Source organism: Etheostoma cragini, chromosome 4 (assembly GCF_013103735.1).
Source record: "Etheostoma cragini isolate CJK2018 chromosome 4, CSU_Ecrag_1.0, whole genome shotgun sequence".
Classification (NCBI taxonomy): Eukaryota; Metazoa; Chordata; class Actinopteri; order Perciformes; family Percidae; genus Etheostoma; species Etheostoma cragini.
The window spans coordinates 15,602,691-15,621,402 of NC_048410.1; the positions used below are offsets into that span (position 1 = coordinate 15,602,691).

Sequence of the window (18,712 nt, forward strand, 5' to 3'; positions counted from 1 at the left end):
TTAGAGACTTCAAAGTGGTACTTTTGTTTATCTTGGAAGTTGCCTGCAGATTCTCAGTGCTGGCATACAGTGGAGGACTCTCAAACTCCCAAGCCATCGCGAGCACTCCACATTTAGTGGCTTATTTTCCATCCTATGAGTGCAAACACGTACGTTTACCAAGGAAAACTCATAGGTACTGTAATTAAACATCTCAGGATTCTATTACCACTTCTGAACCCTTCAAAAATACAGATCCAGGTGCAGTGCTGAAAACAGTAAGCGAGACCGACAGAGTGGGACAAAAATCTTAAGAGCCCTGGACTAGTCTATGACTGGATCTTAGATACAACTAAGATCAGAGGACAGAGTACAACATAGATTTAAACACGTAAAACGTGAAACTTACTCATCATGCACGATGGTGGGCCCATCTCGAGTCATGGCCTCTTCCTTGATGACACTGATGAGCTCAAAGGTGCTGCTGAGAGGAGCATCAGGGTTTGGCCATTTAGGGCACTGAAAATGTCTCACCTCCAGAACATAGTCATCCTGTCACACAAAGGGCAGGAGTGTCACACATAACAGAAATAATCCGATGCTCATTTATGTCTGTACACATTGAGTCATAGCAATCAAACAGCGCGGTGTAATCTGCTGCCTGTCACAGCTACTGTATGCTAATGCCACTCAGCTCTATACTGCAGAGTGTCCTGATCACACTTGGCCAATTTATTCACTTTTTAACTATATTTTAGATATTAAGGCCTAAATGTCACAGAACAAGCACAACCAGGACAAAACAGTGGTGCCAATTATTTGTTCAAAGGTTCAGAGAGAGAAACTGAAATCAAAACTAAGTATGGTAGGACTCCACCCGAGGCAAATAAATCTAGGAGTTAGGCCGTTTCACAGAGAAAAGAATGCACGGTTATATTACTAGCAGTTAGACTGTCTTTACACTGGTTATGTTACAGTTTTTGTATTGATTTAAACATTTGTTTTTATAGTTTAGAAGGCACGAGATGGCCTCGTACCAGACTACATCTCACAAATGCTTTTAGTTTATGGACCAGGAAAGCCCCACAGATCTTTCAGCTCTTCTTTTTTAGCTGTTTCACAAAGCACAACAAAAATGTTTGTGATGCGGATTTCAGCCACTACGCACCGAGATGTTGGAAACAGCGTGCCGGAGGATCTGAGGGGAGCTGGAAATATTGAAAAAAAAACTAAAAACCTTCCCTTTTCAGTCTGGCCTTTCACCTAATGTCCTGTGACTTTATTTTGGTGTCTTATAAATGATATATATCTATATCTATAGATGTGTATATATATATATCACATAAATAAAACCGTAATTATTCATACATATATACATATTTTATTGTTTTAAACATTTTAAACATTTTATTTATATCTTTACCAACTTAAGTATCCATATTTTATCAATATTTTGTTCTTTGTTTTGTCTGCTGTTTTTCAATAGCTTTACAGCACTTTGAATGGCATCTTGTTGGGTTTAAAAGGTGCTATATAAATAAAGCCCCCCCCCCCCCCCTTGTCTAAACCAAACAGGGTATTTCCAGTAAGTAAGAACACACCTGACACATTCAGTCTCCTGTTGTGTGCCACATGTGTGAAAGGGAAAATGTCCTGACCTGATTCTCTGACATATATGAAAACAGCTTGGTATGCTAAATGTGACAAAGCAGAGCTCCTGGTACCTGCGTGGCCTCTAGGATGAAGTCATGGATGATGATCTGCTCCTCATTGGAGAGGCACAGCCTGTCCGTACTAATAAGCGTGACAGTGAAGGCAATGCAGTTCATCGCCTCCTCCCGACTTGGCCAATAAACAAATTCATCCTCAGCCTGCAGAGAAGCAATAGCAATTCCAACAAGGTACTGTATGTTACAGTTATCTTTTATGCGTCAATCTCTATCGCTAACTTCTTGTTTTAATGCTTTAGCTGTCATTATGCTTTCCGTCTGCCTGTAGGGTTAAGGTTGATTTTGCAGTAAATTAGACAATGTGGATCTACTGTAAAGGGCAAATAACACAAAAAATAAAGTACAAAAGAACATAATTGTGTTTCAGGGTAACTTACCAGGCCTTGGTTGTCAGGCAACATGACAATAATTTGAGCGTTATGGTCCCAAATCATCCTCCAGAAGTCTGTGGTGGTGTGGGGTAAAGGATGCTGGGTAACGATGAACTCATTACTTCTGAAGTAACCCTGAGATGACAGATGTGAACTGTTAGCCCATCTAAAGCTCAGATCACTCATACTGATGTAAGACTGTGAAAGCTGACAGAATTCAGATTTTTCTAAGAAATTGTCATCAGTAACTGGCAGACCTGTCAATAACATTCTTGATAAAAACAACAACAAAGTGAGCAAGGATAAAGAAGCCAGACTATCACACTGTACCATTACGTAAGACGCATTAATGTAATCTGTTCCTTTCATTCCAGGCAGAGTGGTGAGTCCGACCCTTGCTCGCTCCGCTGAAAAGAGGCAGAGAGATGAAAAATACTTTAAATCACAAACGCAGGCCTCTATAATATCACACTGGCTCAAAATGCACACATTTATAACCCGTCGTTGGTGTTGCTATAGCAACAAATACATCCCTTTTCCCTGCCAGGGTGCAGGGAATGCATATAAAGATTAAATATAGGATTATGGAAATAGATTCTAATTTTGGAATACAAATTGTCTCTAATAATTTGCAGACTGTAAAATAGGAAAATGTACAAGGAAAACTACAAGTATAGAAAAAGTAGGAAAAGTACACAGAAGTGATTTCATTAGTAGGAAATGCTTTTCATAGTGTCCAAATATAATTTTATCATTAGAATTTATAATTATTGTTGCTATATGACTTCATTCAAGACAGCATCCCCTACAACTGTCTATGGAAACCCACTATAACCAGCCTTCTCGACACCCATGAATGCAGAATCCAGTGGCTTAACATGTTCCACATGACCTTGGTTCTCAAAAACCTCAGGTCCACTGCATGTATACAGCGGTAAAACAGATAAGATACTCACAGGGAACCACTGAGGAATTGCGGTTCTTCTCTTTGTTGCAGTCTTTGTGGGCACTAAAGCACTCCACAAAGCGTGCGTTGCACTGACTCAGCAACTGGTGATACAGAAAGCAAAGACCAGAAGTTGGGAAAATTGGATTTTAGTCCTCAAAGTCGCTGCACATTTAAATCAAACATGAAAAGTAAGATATAATGTTGTTTAACACCCAAGATTAACAGCAAGTCTTTCACAATAATAATGAGTATGTGATACTCGGGAGGAAGTGACATTATGGGCAAGCAATTCCTTTCCCTCTCCTGATGCTCGACAGAGCAGCAGCTTGATGAAACATTCATCAGGCTTTGCATAAGGCAGCAGGGGTGACAGACATGATTTTATTACAGCCAACATCAGAGACACTTTCAATCTATTCCTGTCAGGAACTGGGAAGCCACCGTGCATGTTGCTAACAAGCTTCTGATCCAAAGACAGCCTTGATTTCAGCTGGTGATGCCACTGCAGACGGTGACAGCTCGTCTAAACGGACCAGTCAGAATCCCAACAGGTTTACTCACCCTGAACTGCTTCTCCAGCAGTGTGCGGCCTGTCGAGTTGGGCGTGAGGATGCTGTTGACATAACTGTGCAGCTGCCAGGCGGGCACCTCTGTCTCTCTGCTCATGATGGCCTCCATTAGAGCATCGTGGATGAAAACGTACTGCTCCTGGGGGGAGACGGAGGTTATTGAGACCAAGGTTGTTTAAGATTAGATAGTGAAATAGATAATAATATGAACAAACAGACAAACTGAAAATATATCAAAAATAAAAATGACTTGAAATCAGGGGCACTAGAATGACTCATCATCTTTACTGAAGTAAACAGTGTAGAAATACTCTTAAGTTAAAGTCCTGCTTTAAAATGTTACCCAAATAAAAGTACATCAAGTATTAGCATCAAAATATACCAAAAGTAAGTACTCATTAAGTACAATCTGCCATTTCAGAATCATATATATTATTATTGAACATGTATATATTTGAATACATTAATGTGTTCATCACTTTAATGTTGAAGCTGCTATAAAGAAATGTAGTGTCTTATAAACTTTGAATTATTGATTAATTTGAATCTATAAAGTAACCAATATGATTTACTGGAATTTCAATAATTTACAATCAATTGTGAAATTAACTTGGAATGCTATTTCAAACTTAGAGGAGAAAACCTACATAAAGCCAGCAAAACATGACATCCTAGTTACTGTCCAGAAATTTGTCTGTGTATAGATCTAATAGTGATGGTAGGAGGACAAAGAAATAATGAAATCAATAATATTAGGTAAATAATAAATACAGAACTTTGACCTGAGGACAGTCACTATGGACATTTGTCTGTATGGATACTAATTTGTAATGTGTGTTACAGTGTAATTGCAGCAAGTGTGATCTTTCCTGAGTCTAGCATATCAAACTGAATAGCTTCATAACTTCCTATCCATCTATAATCATAAATTAGCTTTAAAATGTAAAAGAGGGAATTCAGTTTCACAACAGAAGGGAGGAATCAGGGTTTCTTACCTCAGTCTGAACTAGGTAGTTGCGTTGTGTGCGGATATGTTTGAGAAAATCCAGGACACTGACTGTGCTTTTGTCCTTGATCTGTTGTAGCATGCTGTCGATGACAATGTACGTTCCTGTGCGCCCAACCCCAGCACTGAGGAGCAGAGCACAAAGCACAATGAGCATAATGCATTGACATCAGGTTGCATTTCTCTAACATTTGAATATGTCTAAACTAGCGGCTTTAGGCTACTGATATTTCAGAGCCACGGTCTGGGCTATAGATTCTAACTTGCACAAACCTCAGATAAAGTCAAATAAAGAATCAATGAGCCAGGCAGAATAGAATAACATCTTCAAATAAACAACCATATCTGCCCATGCATTCTCTCTGCTAGTAGGGTTATTCAAAGAGGTGCAGTTAGAGAAAATATATTCAACTTATGATTCAGCGCCATTTATATTATAGTAGCCTAGTAGGTGTATTCATGTCTATATATAGTTAAACACTGACATTCAAATCCAATACAGAAAGTAAAATTTAATATTTGAATAGTATTTCTTGTCAGTTCTGTTTCACATTAAAAAAGGAGGCATTATAAAAACAAGTAACCCAATAATATATAATAATACATCCATTCTTTTTTCATTTAAAATAAAATAGTGGCTGCATTAAAACATAAAAATACATAACAGAGAACTTGTTGAACTATGTAAAAATAAAGTGCCTATTTTTAGAAATATTACTGAGTTCCCCTTTTTAGCTTTTCTAATAACTCTGTTGCACACATTAACAGCCTCAACCAATTTTATAATAAACACTCAACACATCTTAACAATTGAACAGCTTTAACACCTCCTTTTCTCTTTCTTTCCCTCTTACATCCCATTGCCACACCTTTTCTTTTTCAGTGCGAGAAGTGAGCTCTGGCTTGTCCTGCCAGGATTTCATTGTCATTTTTCACATTGAACTGGAGGGATATACATAATAAATATAATTGGTTGAGACTGTTAAAGGTGCTCTAAGCGATGTCACGCATGTTTTAGTCTATAACATTTATTGTCACATACAGCAAACCTCTGCTCACTATCCGCGAGCTGCCTGTCCCCAGAACACACTGTAAAAAACGCGGTCTCTCTAGACAGCCCAGGGTCTACAAACGCCAACAAAAACAAAATATGCCCACCTGCACCATGAAGCACACACAAACAGTGTTCTAGCTTTCCAGCCAATAACCATCACGAAGGATTTGGTGGTGGGGGTTGGGGGGGTTAGTGCGCGGAAGCACAGAAGAGAGGGGAAAGGGACGGGACGAGGAGGCAGGGACAAGCTAGTCTTATTTTGTTTGAAAATACTTCTAACATCAACAAGAAGTAACGTCTCCCAAGATTGCTTAGAGCACCTTTAAGATGTGACAAGGAGTTAACAAAAAAGAAGCTAAGCTCAAGCTCTCTCTAGTATGTATTTTATCTGTAAATGCAGTCCCAATTTTACTTTTAATGAAAAAAGAACATGTATTTTTTAATTGAGTACTACTAAGCTACTTCAATATACGTATATGGCACTGAAACAAATCGCAATTTAGACGTTATGATGTTGGGACCGTTGCTTAAGGACATTTTCTATAACTTTTCTTTCTTTAGAGCCCCCCGTGTGAAATTACTTTTCTTGGACTCACTCATTTCTCCAACTGTCTCTCATCTCGTCTGTGTGTATATTTTACCCACTGACTCTAGTCACAATGCACAGATTTGATAGGCTAAGTAGCATCATGAGATGATTTACAATGAATGCAATTGTTTCGTGATTTGCCTGGGCTGCTAACCCTGCCATAAAGTAGGGCTGCACAATAAATCGCGATATTAACTTCGTCGCGAAGAGAGTATCAGCATTAAACTACACTTTAAAATATAAGAATCATCATCCTTCCTTTTTTATTCATGGTGACTTTTGTGTTCATTTCAATGTTCAATTTACTCCATAATACAATGCTGGAAATTTCCTTTTTTTAATTCAATAAACAATTTGGAAGTATTTTAGCAAAAGCAGAACGGCAGAACAAAAAACACTTTAATATATGTTTCTTACTATTATTATATGTTTTCCTCATAATGTGCAGTCCTACTGTAAAGGCAGGCTACCTATTAGTGACCTCGGCTAACAAGGTGGTTGGCATCCCCCTTCATTTCGCCTACTGTGTAACATTAATTTAGCCCTGGAGTTCAGTAATAAAGTAAGTGCCATACCTGCAGTGCACCAGGACAGGGCCCGTGTCTGCAGCCCGAGCTGCTGATGAGCGGTTGATGAAGGTGAGGACAGGGAGGGTGTATTCTGGTACTCCCATGTCAGGCCATTGAGTGTAGTGATACTGGACCACGATGCGCTCGTTTAGCTTCCCTTTTGGGTTCCCCTTCTGACCCTAGAACATGAGAGCAGATGTGTGAGCGTGGTGAGAATACAATGCACTCTTTTTTACTGTGCATGGAGGACGTTATCGTGGGCTCAGTTTTAGTACTGATTTAGCAACACTTCTGTTATAAGTAGGCTAAGTGGACATCAACACTTTCCCTTTTCACCATTCAAACATATTCATACACAGATTAGATGTAAATAAATATTTAAAATTGAGTAACTGTAACTGTTGTGAGTTAACTAAACAATTAAAAAACTAACCTGTTAATAATATGTGACCCATTTAGATTTAAGAGTCAAACTGATAATATGGACTATGCTGCTTCATAATGATGTTAACAGGGATGATTTTTTTTTTTTTTGCAGCAAAGGACCGCATGTCGGAATCAAACCACGGCCTGCTGCATCAAGGAGTAAACCTCTACATATGGGCGCCTGCTCTACCAACTGAGCTATCTGGGAGTCCAACAGGATTGATTTTAATTTATAAAATGTTATACCACTAAGTCTAAACACATACTTCCCCGTGTGTGTATACATGTATGAATGAGGCTGGCTCTCAGTTACCTTTTTAACTTTAGTGTTTCTTATAAGAAAACGCCGCAGTGTGTAGCAAGCATGCACTTTGGTGCTTTTCAGCGTCACCACGATGTTTCCGTACTGCTCGCTGTTCTCTGTCGGCCAGTACTGGTCACATTTTCTCTTAAGGACACAACAGACACAATAAATTCAATAGCACATTGGAAAAACAGTAAGGGATTTGTTTTGTATTTTTACTTCTGGACATGAAATTTAAGTGAACTTACCCTCCCTTTCTCCACCAGGTTGGTAATCATTATGATTATTCCTGTGTTCTGCTCCCACACCATCCTCCAAAAGTCTTCAAAAGTAGACTTGAGAGGACCTTGAGCAGCTATATAAGCTCTGGGCCGGTTGTAGCCCTGAAACAGGAGAGTGGTGGAATATATTTACTGGTAAAATGCAATCAATATTGTATAAATTACCCGCAACCACTGATATCGCTGATATGGTTTACTGACACAGGTAGATCATAAAATCCACTCCTTTAGCTGAAACAGATATTTATACATTAATCAATATTCTTAATATTTCTGTTGATGTTATGATTTTGATCTAAATCAATATTTTAATAAAGATGTAGTAGCACTGTTCAGGATACAAGACATGCAGGTAAAATTCACAAAAACACAAAATAGAAAACCAAACTTGTCAAGCGGTTGGTAAAACTCACATCCACGTAGTTGGCATTGATGTAATCGGAATGTTTGGCATCTTTCCCTGTCAGAGCTCGTAATTTCACCCTGCTGTGGTCATCTAGGGAGAGCATTGATATATTTATGTGGATTATTAAAAGAATGAAAACATGTTATAAAAACATTGTTGTATTGAGCCGCAGTAGATGTCATAATCAGATTTTCCAGCTGACTCACAGGCCACAATGTTGATGTATCTGTTTTTGTGCTTGTTGTCGGGATGATTGGAGTGTTCTGCAGTGATTTTCAGGTCTGCTGTGGACCGTTGGACCTCCTGGAGGGAGGAAAAATAGACAGAGATAGAGAGATTTTATTAAACAAGGAGAGAATGTGTAATTGAATTATCCTCTCAAACGGTTACAGTGTTACATGTTTTTATTTCTTAGTACAGGGGTCTTCAGTGGTTTTTAGGCCAAGGACCCCTCAGCTGAAAACGGAGCAGGGACACCTCACTATATATATATATTGAATGAAACTAAGTTGCATACTGGGCTTACAATAAAGTGTAGGGTGGCCTATAGCCTTTATAAATACCTTTTTATGGTGCATACAAAACTAAGCATTTAAAATAAAAATTGTTGGCATGATTATATATTTATACATCATGTTTTAATGTTAACGTGGCACAGTGAATCCTTAAGGTTAACTGTATCTGTGGAAGGCTAGCTTAGGAATACCTAAACATACCTTAGTTAAAAAAAGATTTTTCTTTAATAATGTTGGAATCGTTCAATATTTTCAGACATTTTTTTTTTATTTCTTTAAACCATCAAACATTTATTTGGAGGCCCAAATTGCCTGAACCTTCATAAGGTCTTACTAGATGTTATTAGAGAAATTTTAAATGACATATAGCCTGACACATCTGGCTGTAAATGTTTTGATACCTAAACTAGATGACTTCTGGTGAACATTGTTGAATATCTTAACATATACATAATCATTGTGATTTGTTATATATTTTATGTCTGAAACTCTGTTAATTGTGCTGCTGCCTGTCTTGGCTAGGACACTCTTGGAAAAGAGATTCCTAATATCAGTTTAATCCTGGTTAAATAAGGGTTAAAGGTCCAATGTGTGGGAATATCTCAGATCTAGCGTTGAGATAATTTATCGCATTCAACTCTCTCACGCCACGCAGTTCAAAGTACGTATTGTAGCTATGGTAGGCTTCACGCGTCAAAAAGCCTTTTGCTCTTTTCAATATTCTTCTTCTTTTTCTGGGTGAAGAAGAAAACTCCTGTTCCTGAAATTTTGATTTTGAATACATGTTGTCCTCCATGTTTCTTTCCTCAAACTTGCCGGGGCCGGGAAGCAACAACACTCATTATGACAGCGAAACCGTGAAAGGCTGAGCAGTAAATCCTGCGTGTCCCTTACCAACTAACATATTTCAAGATGGTGCATGAATAATGAGCATCTACCCTAGTTCATGTAAATTCAATTGTAAATTTTCAAGCAAATAAGAAAAGGACAAGTTTGTGGATGGGCAACATCGATTTTGATAATGAACAATTAAACCCATTACACACTGGAACTTTAAATAAAATATAAAAATTAGTCTTTAGAGGGAAATTTTTCTTAATTTTTTTTCAAACAGCATATTAAACCAAGAATAAACTGCATAACATAACCAGAGATTCAGTCAAGGACACTCCAGGATAGCAGATGCTTACTGCCACTAGTGCTTGAACTAAGGCGTCCAGTAAGAAAGCCTCCATCTCTTCTTCATTACTACACCACAGTGCACCAACCCCCTGAAATACAACAGTCATTTCTAACACAGCTTCATTGTGATGCATTTGAAAATTATGCACACAAGCTCCACATCAAATGACCCCAATTAGAAGGAATCCTCTAGGGCTGAAGCTTTTGCCTCATTTCTTAACCTGGTTACACAGAGAATGCGTTTCCATCCAGTCACCCAGAAGCCAGACCTTCTCTAATTAACCTAAGTCACTCTTGATCTTTCTCTTTGTCTTTCTCTCAACCATCTGCTCAAAAGTAGCAACCCTGCACACAAACACATGAATAAAGTTATCTCTAATTGCTGTTTAGACTTAGGCCCACTTGCAGACAACGTGTTCTGTAGAGGAGAGAAGAATTCTGAATAATTGCTCTGTCTTACTTAACACCAGAACAAGAACAAGATGATAGTACCTGGATATTTTCTGTGATCTTATTGTGTTTTTACACATCTGTTTGGTTGAGTTCAAACAAAGGCGTACACTTGCCTGTCTTGTTTGATTTGTTAAGGTTGGTGTTAAAGCTGTAATTAGATCTTGGTGCAGACCAAACAACCAGACCAAGACCACCTGAAAAGGGTGGGTCTTGGTTTGCCTCCAAGCAGACTGTAGTGAGGTTTGTTTGAGGTGTGAAAGCAAAACAGAATACCCACTGGACATTATGATATTAGAAAGGTCAATTACATCATTCAAAAGCTAAACTACCAATAAATTCATCTGCTGATTGTGGACTATCAAGAAAAGCAATCTACACAATAAAGACTGAGTGAAATGTGCAAAGCAACAACACTATTTATGACGATGCTCTTTATTAATTATTTCTTTATGAGCTCTTTGAGACACCAGTGAAGATAAATAAATATGTGAGTCGCAGTAAAGTGCTGCATGGCTTGCTATACTGCTGATGATGCAGGACGACAGCTGCCAAAACTACCCAATCAACGAGTTACCTGTCGGTTTACATGACCTTCTGTTTACTCCTTTGGTTAGTTTATAATAAGTCAATGTGAACATAAAGGAGACCGGAACTAAAAGGCAACAATGTACCTATTTGTCTTCCTGTCTTCCCTATGGACCAACTGAACCTAAACTCTATTGTGAAAACATCATTAGTTATACAGCAAAGATTTACAAGTCTTTTTAATGATCATCATTCAAGTGGCGTTGAAAGTATACCTCAAACTCCTCAGAAAAACCTTGCAAGTTGTTCTTGTAGAGATCCATGATGTGTTTAATAAACTGCTTAACGGGGATGGCCTCCATGTCATCTGCAGGAGAAACACAGAACAGTTAGCAAAGTGCCCATTACTCCGTTCATGTGGTGTTCATAGTGCAAGATCAGGGTTTGTACCTAGCCACCATGTATTCTGAGAATGTGTGTACATGGCGTAAGAGTCCTGGCAAAAAAGACACAGAAACCAACATGATTTATCATTTAAATGCTAATGCAACCAGGCAGCAAATGTAAAAATGTAATGTTAAAGAAAATATAACAAAATAACAGTACATTTTGAATCTTTTAACAGACCGGTTTTAACTAGACTCATAAATATATGGATTTGGTATTTTGAACATTTATGGGAGGGAGCATCTGTCTCATATGAGTCAAATCAGCCCAGAATCACACATGAGGGATCTTTGATAATGCTGGTCACCATCACACTGGGACAATAGTGCAAGGGACCCAGCTGTCATTGCTGCAGATATTGGCAAATGTCTTTACCAATATATCCTCGCAGCTGGGGCTTTTAGGGCTCTTACTTGCCTCAGTGGTTACAGCGCAGAGGTGAATACTGGATTGTTAATATGTTTATTTATTAAAATTTCCTCCCCTGTATTACTGTCAAGCATAACTTATCAGTCTAATCACTTCATCAAAACGGTTTGGTTGTGGCTTCATTAGCTAGAAATTGAAATAAAGTAGCTGTGATAATGCAGACATTAAAGTAACTAAAACTATTTGAAAACAGTTAATGGTTGGTACATATTATGGTACTCAGTTTCAGTCTTAACAATCACTCTTTTTTTGTCCATGTACCCCCACAATCAACACTATTATTTATAAATTACTTTAAGGCTTACTATTTTAACAGTTTATTCTTTGCTTTAAGCTAATTATTTTTAATCTATATGTATTACTTTCAAGGACCTTGTAAAACTGTTTGACCATCAAATTTAGCTATCTATGTTCATAACATTCATCTTATCTACTGAATATTCCAATTTTTTTTTTAAATACTTTCATAATCTTTCCACGTACGCCAATGCAACTGTAGAATTATCCCCAGGGGTGAACAAGTATAATACAAGTACCCTTGGTCGGGATCACTGATCTAGGAAAGTGCAACAAAGTGAATCCTAAGTATTCTTTGTCATACAAATATGAGTATTTGAATATCACACAAATGAATTATTAACTGAAATACAGATTACCTGGTATAGGGATGATTGGTATATTCTCATTTGCCACCACCCGGGGAGAGCTGCTCTCCTCCACATAGAAGTGAGCTGTCTGGAAAAATCTCCTACAGGGACAGAGAGAGAAGAACAGAGAGATGCCACAGTAAAGTCTATTAGGGAGTCGGTATCGCATTGTTCTCAGATCCGCTCTGTCAACATCAGTATCTAAAATTTGAAATTTAAAATGACATGAGAAGGAATGGCAGAAAACTGCTAATGAAAACCCCAGAGTGAGTGGGACACAGCTGATCGCACACAGAGTTGCTGATAGTGAGCAGCTCCTGGAAACAGTCTGACCTGACTACAGGGAACAGGTTAACAACTCGCAGCAATACACAGCGCAGCGCCAACTTTAACACTTTACTCAAAAGGAAGACAACTAATCCAAACACAGATAATGTAAGGGCAACACAAGGGCCCCTTTCAAGAGATCCCACCCCATTTTTACAAAAACAAAATCCCCTTAAAGGCACGTTTTCTAGAAAAATTGGGTGGAATTGATGCCAGCAGCTGCTGCTGCTCAAAGCAAAGATATTCATATGAAAACTTATTTTTTATTTGCATTGACCAAGTTTAGCCTAGAGAGTAGATGGAACTTTTGACATTCATCACTTATGCATGGGTAATTTCTGTTGTTTGGAAAGACAAACTTGCTGTGCCCCCTCTCGGACAAACAATCCCAATTCTTTTACAAAAGTCAAGTTCCAAAGTTCAGACTTTAAAAATGTATGTCAATTTAATGTATGCTCATAGACTGAAGGCAGCCATAGACTGAAGGCAGCCAAGCTCTTTAGAGAATATCTAAAAGATTTCTGGGGAGATTAATGCTTTGTAAAAAAATGAATCACAGGTTTCATATTAAATACATCCTTCCATTGAGCACATCAAAAATGCACAATATGACGTGATTAGTAAGCTGTTATCTAAATAGAAGAAAGACATTTTTAAAGAGCTAGCACCTCACTTTTTAGAAAGCTCATGAAAAACAAAGACAGTTATTGAGGGATTTTTTAAGGTCCTTAACACCTTGCACATCCTCTCCAGCCTCCACCCCCTCCTCATACACACACACACACTGTATATAAATGAATGCAAACAAAAGATCTATGTTTCATCCCACTGCTAGCATTCCCTAGTTTAATCCTACCTGTACTTGATGCAGAGGAGGGAACAGATGCTTGTCATTCTTTGAGAAAGATAAAGCAAAGCAGACAGAAAAATAAAAAAGACTGAACTGTATTTAAAACATATAGAAAGAGAGAGAGAGAGACTGAGAGGGGAGGGTGAAAAACTGAAAGGGAAGAGAGCTCCCTGGTCTTGCGTCACAGCCTACCTATCCAATGGCTCTTTGCGGTGTGGCTAACTAACCAGCATAGTCGACACCTCCTCTCTGATTCTCTCCCATGATCTCAGAAAAATAGTTTGCTTTGGGGGAATGGAAACTGAAATTAAATACGCTTTGTGAATAGATGTCAATGAAAAGAGGCACACTTTTGTTTCTCAGTTGAACATCTGTGAGCTTTCAACAACCACCTCGAGCCTCAGAAGTTTCCAGATGTGTTCTATAACGCCAGCAATTAATTCCAGTGTAGACATTACCAAGACTAAGTGCAAAAAAACAAGCTAAAAATAAGACGTCAAACTCTTAAAAGATTTTCAATCGATTTTGTTTTTAAATACACATTCGAACATGTGAAGATATTAAGTAAATAACCAAAACATCTGTGAGCAGAGAAACTCACTGGCTGCACTGTCACCAAGAGAGACTATGCAAAGCATGAAGCGTGAATTGGCTGATTTCATCTTTCATCATGGTCTTTTCCCCATGGGAAGCAGGCATTGTCTGTGAACTGTCAAGAGTTGTCAAAACAACAGCTGTGATGGCCATGTCTAATCTCAAAGCTTACCCTGCTCTTCTACTGAAATACCACAACTCCTAGTAATCCATCCATGCTTTTGATCTAATAAGCTAATAACCAGGCTGTTAGTTATAATAAACTCTTATATTATCCATTTTATTATAGCACAAAATGCCTCAGTAAATGACCTTGGTCAAACATTTGCTTTTTTAAACATAGTTTATAAAAATGCTTCTAAACCAAAATAGTGACAAAAATAAATCTTAGACATTAAATAAACAAAATGCCACCCAACTAGAAGCAGAATCTTCAAACACAGTAAATAGCCCATAGTGTTATTTGTAACTCATTAACCATCCCACATGCGCCAGTGGCCTGGTCTGTGTAATTACTGGGGCTCCAATAGCATGGCTGGAATTCAGCCCAGCAGATGAAGACACAGCTGGGACCCCTGCTGGCTCTGCAGGGCTTTCAGGTCCCCTGACCTTCACCCAGGTGGGTGATGGGCCTGATGTATAACATGCAGGGAGGAAGGCAGTCTGTTTGAGATTGATGCGGATACATGCATGCATGTTGATAAAACAGACGCATCAAAAGTAGACAGGTCTGAATGTGGAACAGACTAACAACAAAATCCAGACTTGTCATTTAACCCGATACCTGTGAAAAAATGTATGGGTAGGGTCAGTGTGGGTGAGGGGCAGCTAGTTATTCATAACCCTATCAGGGATACCCTTGTTAAGATGAGGTATTTATCTATGTAATAGCACTTGATGTAATGCCATTTTATTGTTCTAGCAAACCATTTTAGAACTAAAATGTGACAGGAAGGAGGTTAGGTATATTGAACTCACCTCCAGTAGACCATCACAATCAGTAGCATTAGGAGGCATAGCAGAGTGAGAGCTGACACCACCACCAAGGGGACAATCCACACCATCCTGCCCATCCCTGGGTGAGGGGTTCGAGTCACGTTGGACAAGATGGTCCGGTCTGGAATGTAATACATGCACATTAATACATTCCTATAAACAGGGGCGTAGCACAACATTCTGGGCCCTGTAGAATAGCATTTTCTATGGGCCCCTCCCTGCATCCACAGCTATTCATTTTAGCATACTTTTGGCCATGAGGGCCAGGGGTATATTAGCATGCTGTGATGTCTGCCAAAGTGTATTTTTTTATGTTACCACTGCTAGTTGCCAAAGTCAAAAATTGTTATTCTAAAAATTCACTGTTATTTAAATAAAATCAACTTAAGCTTGGTTTGAGCTAAATTTTTCTCTTAGTTAAGAATAAACCTAAAAGTAAGTAAAGTGCAGAGCGAGCAAGTCATTATTAATCCTGAAGGGGTCCCGGATGGGATGGTTAATTTTACAGCTAATGGCATTAGAAGAATAGAAAACCAAACCTTCTTTTTGGCCAAAACAGTAGCATGAATACTAACAGCCTGATTACAGCTTTAAATTAATGTTAAAGACACTAACATGATCACTAATATCTAACATTGTAAGAGTAAAAAATATGGCGAAAGAAACTTTGAAAACTGCTCTCCCTTGAAGCAAACTCTTTCAAAAATTGCTTAAAAGGGACTGCTCGAGGCAGAACCCCGATGGCAGACAGTTTATTTCTGCCTCCAGACCTCTATCTTGTAGTGACACAAAAGCCTGGAACTTTATCGTTGACTGAAATGGGAAACCAGTGTAGTCACTTTCTTAAATCAATTCATTTGTGGTGCTAAACTGTTGGTAGTGACTACAGAATTCTGCATCGCTGAGAAGTCTTGCCTTGTACGACAACAAGAAAAATAGCGTTTGGGAAGGGACAACAAGCAATATTGTGTCATATCTGTGTGGGAGAAAGAGGTCTGCTCACCAGTGTGGACAGAGAAAGGCCAGAGACTCTTGCCATCACTGATCTTTGGAGACACTGTGGAGCTCTGGGGAATCTGCATCTCTGCAGTGTCATTACCAGCCTCCTGTGTGGAGACTGCATTTACATCTGTTGGTTTCTGTTTTACGTTGACCGACTGATCGTCACCGGTGCTTGCGGGTACTGTGGTGCCTTTGACCGTAGGCTTCCCTTCTCCTTTCTCTTTGGCTGTGGATGCGGGGGTGGGGATTAAAGGCTCTTTGGCCACAGTGCTGTTGGCTTGCTTTTCCTCATTACCAGGACCAGTCTTGTTCTTCCTCTTCTTCTCATCCTCTCCCTCCTCCTGCTCTCCTCTCTCCTCCTCTTTCTCTTTCTCCTCATCCTCGCCTTCACGTTGGGCCTGCTTTTCCTCAGACGGGGTGTCTGGCTCGGAGCCCTGGGGCGCTGGCTGCTCGGTGCTAGACTTTGTAGGCGGGACGGATGGACGGGTTGGGTTCTGTGTGGCTTGGGGCACCTGTGTGGGCCAAACAGAGCTGGGCAAAGAAGAAATGACCCCTCCGCCCACACCCAAGCCTGCTAGCAAGGTGCTTGTCACCACTGATGCCACTGTGGCCTGGCTGCCACTAGAGGAGGGGCCCATTCCTGTTGCCATAGAGACAATGGAGAAGTGGATGCCAGAGGATGTCCAAGTGGAGGAACCAGAGCTGATGGGAGCCATGTCCGCCGAGGACGCTGGAGAAATTGTGGGCTGATGGACACAGACAGAGAAAGGTGGTTATCCAACAGAAGTACTCTGGAAACTGTTTTTAACTCCCTATTAATTGTAGCCCTTTGAGATTTCCTTGTGAAATGTAAAGGGCATTATAAATAAAATGTATTATTATTATTATTATTATTATTATTAAGTACGTGAATGTTTCTAACGAAAAGAAATTCTGTTCTCACCATCCCAGTCTTCACAATCCGAGACCCTTGAAATGTTCTTGTTGTATTAGCTGAAAAACAAAAAGACAAGGAAGCTTTTAAAATAACATTTGTGGGTGTCTGAAGTGAAAAAAAGTGTTTCTTTAAGAATACATGATGCCTTGATGGCTGGAGGGTTTTGACCAGGTACCTATGAACAGCAGTGTTTGACTGAAATCACTGCGCAGGTCATGCTGACACACTGCCTGCACTCTGAACAGGTACAGGACGTCAGGGGACACATTAGTGATGACGGCTTTCTGCAAAGAAAAGATGCACATACGTATGCACTTAAGACCACTTGTTGTAAATACTGTTTGAATGTGTGGATAAAAATACATTTCAAAGTGTGGACGCTGTTAATTCATATTGCCCGAAATTAAAATGTACTAAGCTAAACCACTGTTCTGTCAACATGGCATGACCCACAAGTTTAATATAGTTTAAACCTAATTTCCTGCCTAATTTAATTGTGTTGTGCACTTTCAAGATGGCTTTACTTGTATTAAAATGGCCCTGAGAACGGATGGGTGATTGCCTCTGGTGTTGAAGAGATAGTTTTTCTTGAAAATAATTCAGATAAAAAGGTGTCCAGAGATAGAAGCTGAAAATTGAAATGGAAATGAAGTGGGCAAAATAAAAAAGACTGACAGCAGAGAGAGAAGTGGAGAGAGTACTCAGTCAGTAAAGCTACTGATGACTGTATTATTTGAGTGTAACCATATAGAGCACCCCGTGGACACAACAATGGTTCTTTCAGTCATCCATCTGCAATACATGTAGAATAACAAGGTTAACTTAAGCTCTTAAACAGAACATTAAGATATTATACGTAAATAGTAATGAATCCATTATTTGAAAAAACATCAATATGATTATTGTTAAAGACAGCAAGAAGCTACACAAGTCTCATGGTTTCAAATAGATGTTTTAAGAAATTACCTAACCTTCTAAAACAAGTTATATCACAGAATGGGCGATGTTAACAGGGAATGCTTGGGCCTCATGCTAAGACTACAGAATATAGAAAATGAAGACTTAGCTGTAGAGATAAGACAGCTCTGCCAGAGGACCTCAGGAAGCAGTATTGCTGATGAGGAGCTAAAAGGTCAGTAAATGTAGCTGGAGGATGCCGAGAGCAGAAAGTCAACAGCACGGGGAAACTGAAATTGCGGTGAGGCGATTTCTATGTTTAACATCAAACAGAACTGTTGTGGCAGGTCTCTGGACATGCTGCAAGTGAGACGTTGATGTCAGATGGGTGCAGGAGTTAAATGAATTAAATAAATGTTAATTTATCTCCAGCTAGGGATAAAACTAGTTTCATATGTGAGGGAGCTCTTTAATGTTTGATTTTGTATTAATTTCAACCTGCCCGTCCATAGTATCTAAGCTTTGGTAAGTAGTTGGTAGGTTAAAGATCCCCTCCAGGCAGGCTTTAAGAGATAAAGAAAAAAACACACGGGATAATGATTTGTGTCTGATATGGCATTTCCAGCAGGAAGTAGTTGCCAGGTCTCTGAACCAGTGGGTGACTGTTTTGCACCCGCA

The 18,712-nt window shown here is 39.1% G+C and overlaps 1 protein-coding gene across 2 annotated transcripts in view; it reads right to left on the bottom strand.

Annotated features, from left to right (window-relative positions):
* ca16b (carbonic anhydrase XVI b) overlaps positions 1-18,712 on the bottom strand; it is a 100,005-nt gene that overhangs the window by 1,894 nt on the left and 79,399 nt on the right. Inside the window, exons 10-28 of one of the 2 annotated variants that reach the window (XM_034870222.1) lie at positions 17,313-17,421; positions 17,144-17,193; positions 16,202-16,946; positions 15,181-15,319; positions 13,615-13,653; positions 12,441-12,532; positions 11,184-11,275; positions 8,440-8,536; positions 8,241-8,323; positions 7,795-7,929; positions 7,556-7,690; positions 6,823-6,995; positions 4,594-4,729; positions 3,591-3,737; positions 3,037-3,130; positions 2,411-2,487; positions 2,087-2,215; positions 1,704-1,850; positions 389-531 (exon numbers count right to left, since the gene is read on the bottom strand). In XM_034870222.1, coding sequence (XP_034726113.1) covers positions 389-531; positions 1,704-1,850; positions 2,087-2,215; positions 2,411-2,487; positions 3,037-3,130; positions 3,591-3,737; positions 4,594-4,729; positions 6,823-6,995; positions 7,556-7,690; positions 7,795-7,929; positions 8,241-8,323; positions 8,440-8,536; positions 11,184-11,275; positions 12,441-12,532; positions 13,615-13,653; positions 15,181-15,319; positions 16,202-16,946; positions 17,144-17,193; positions 17,313-17,421 — 2,762 coding nt within the window. The remainder of the gene's footprint in view (positions 1-388; positions 532-1,703; positions 1,851-2,086; positions 2,216-2,410; positions 2,488-3,036; positions 3,131-3,590; positions 3,738-4,593; positions 4,730-6,822; positions 6,996-7,555; positions 7,691-7,794; positions 7,930-8,240; positions 8,324-8,439; positions 8,537-11,183; positions 11,276-12,440; positions 12,533-13,614; positions 13,654-15,180; positions 15,320-16,201; positions 16,947-17,143; positions 17,194-17,312; positions 17,422-18,712) is intronic. The other variant, XM_034870224.1, reaches the window with a different exon arrangement.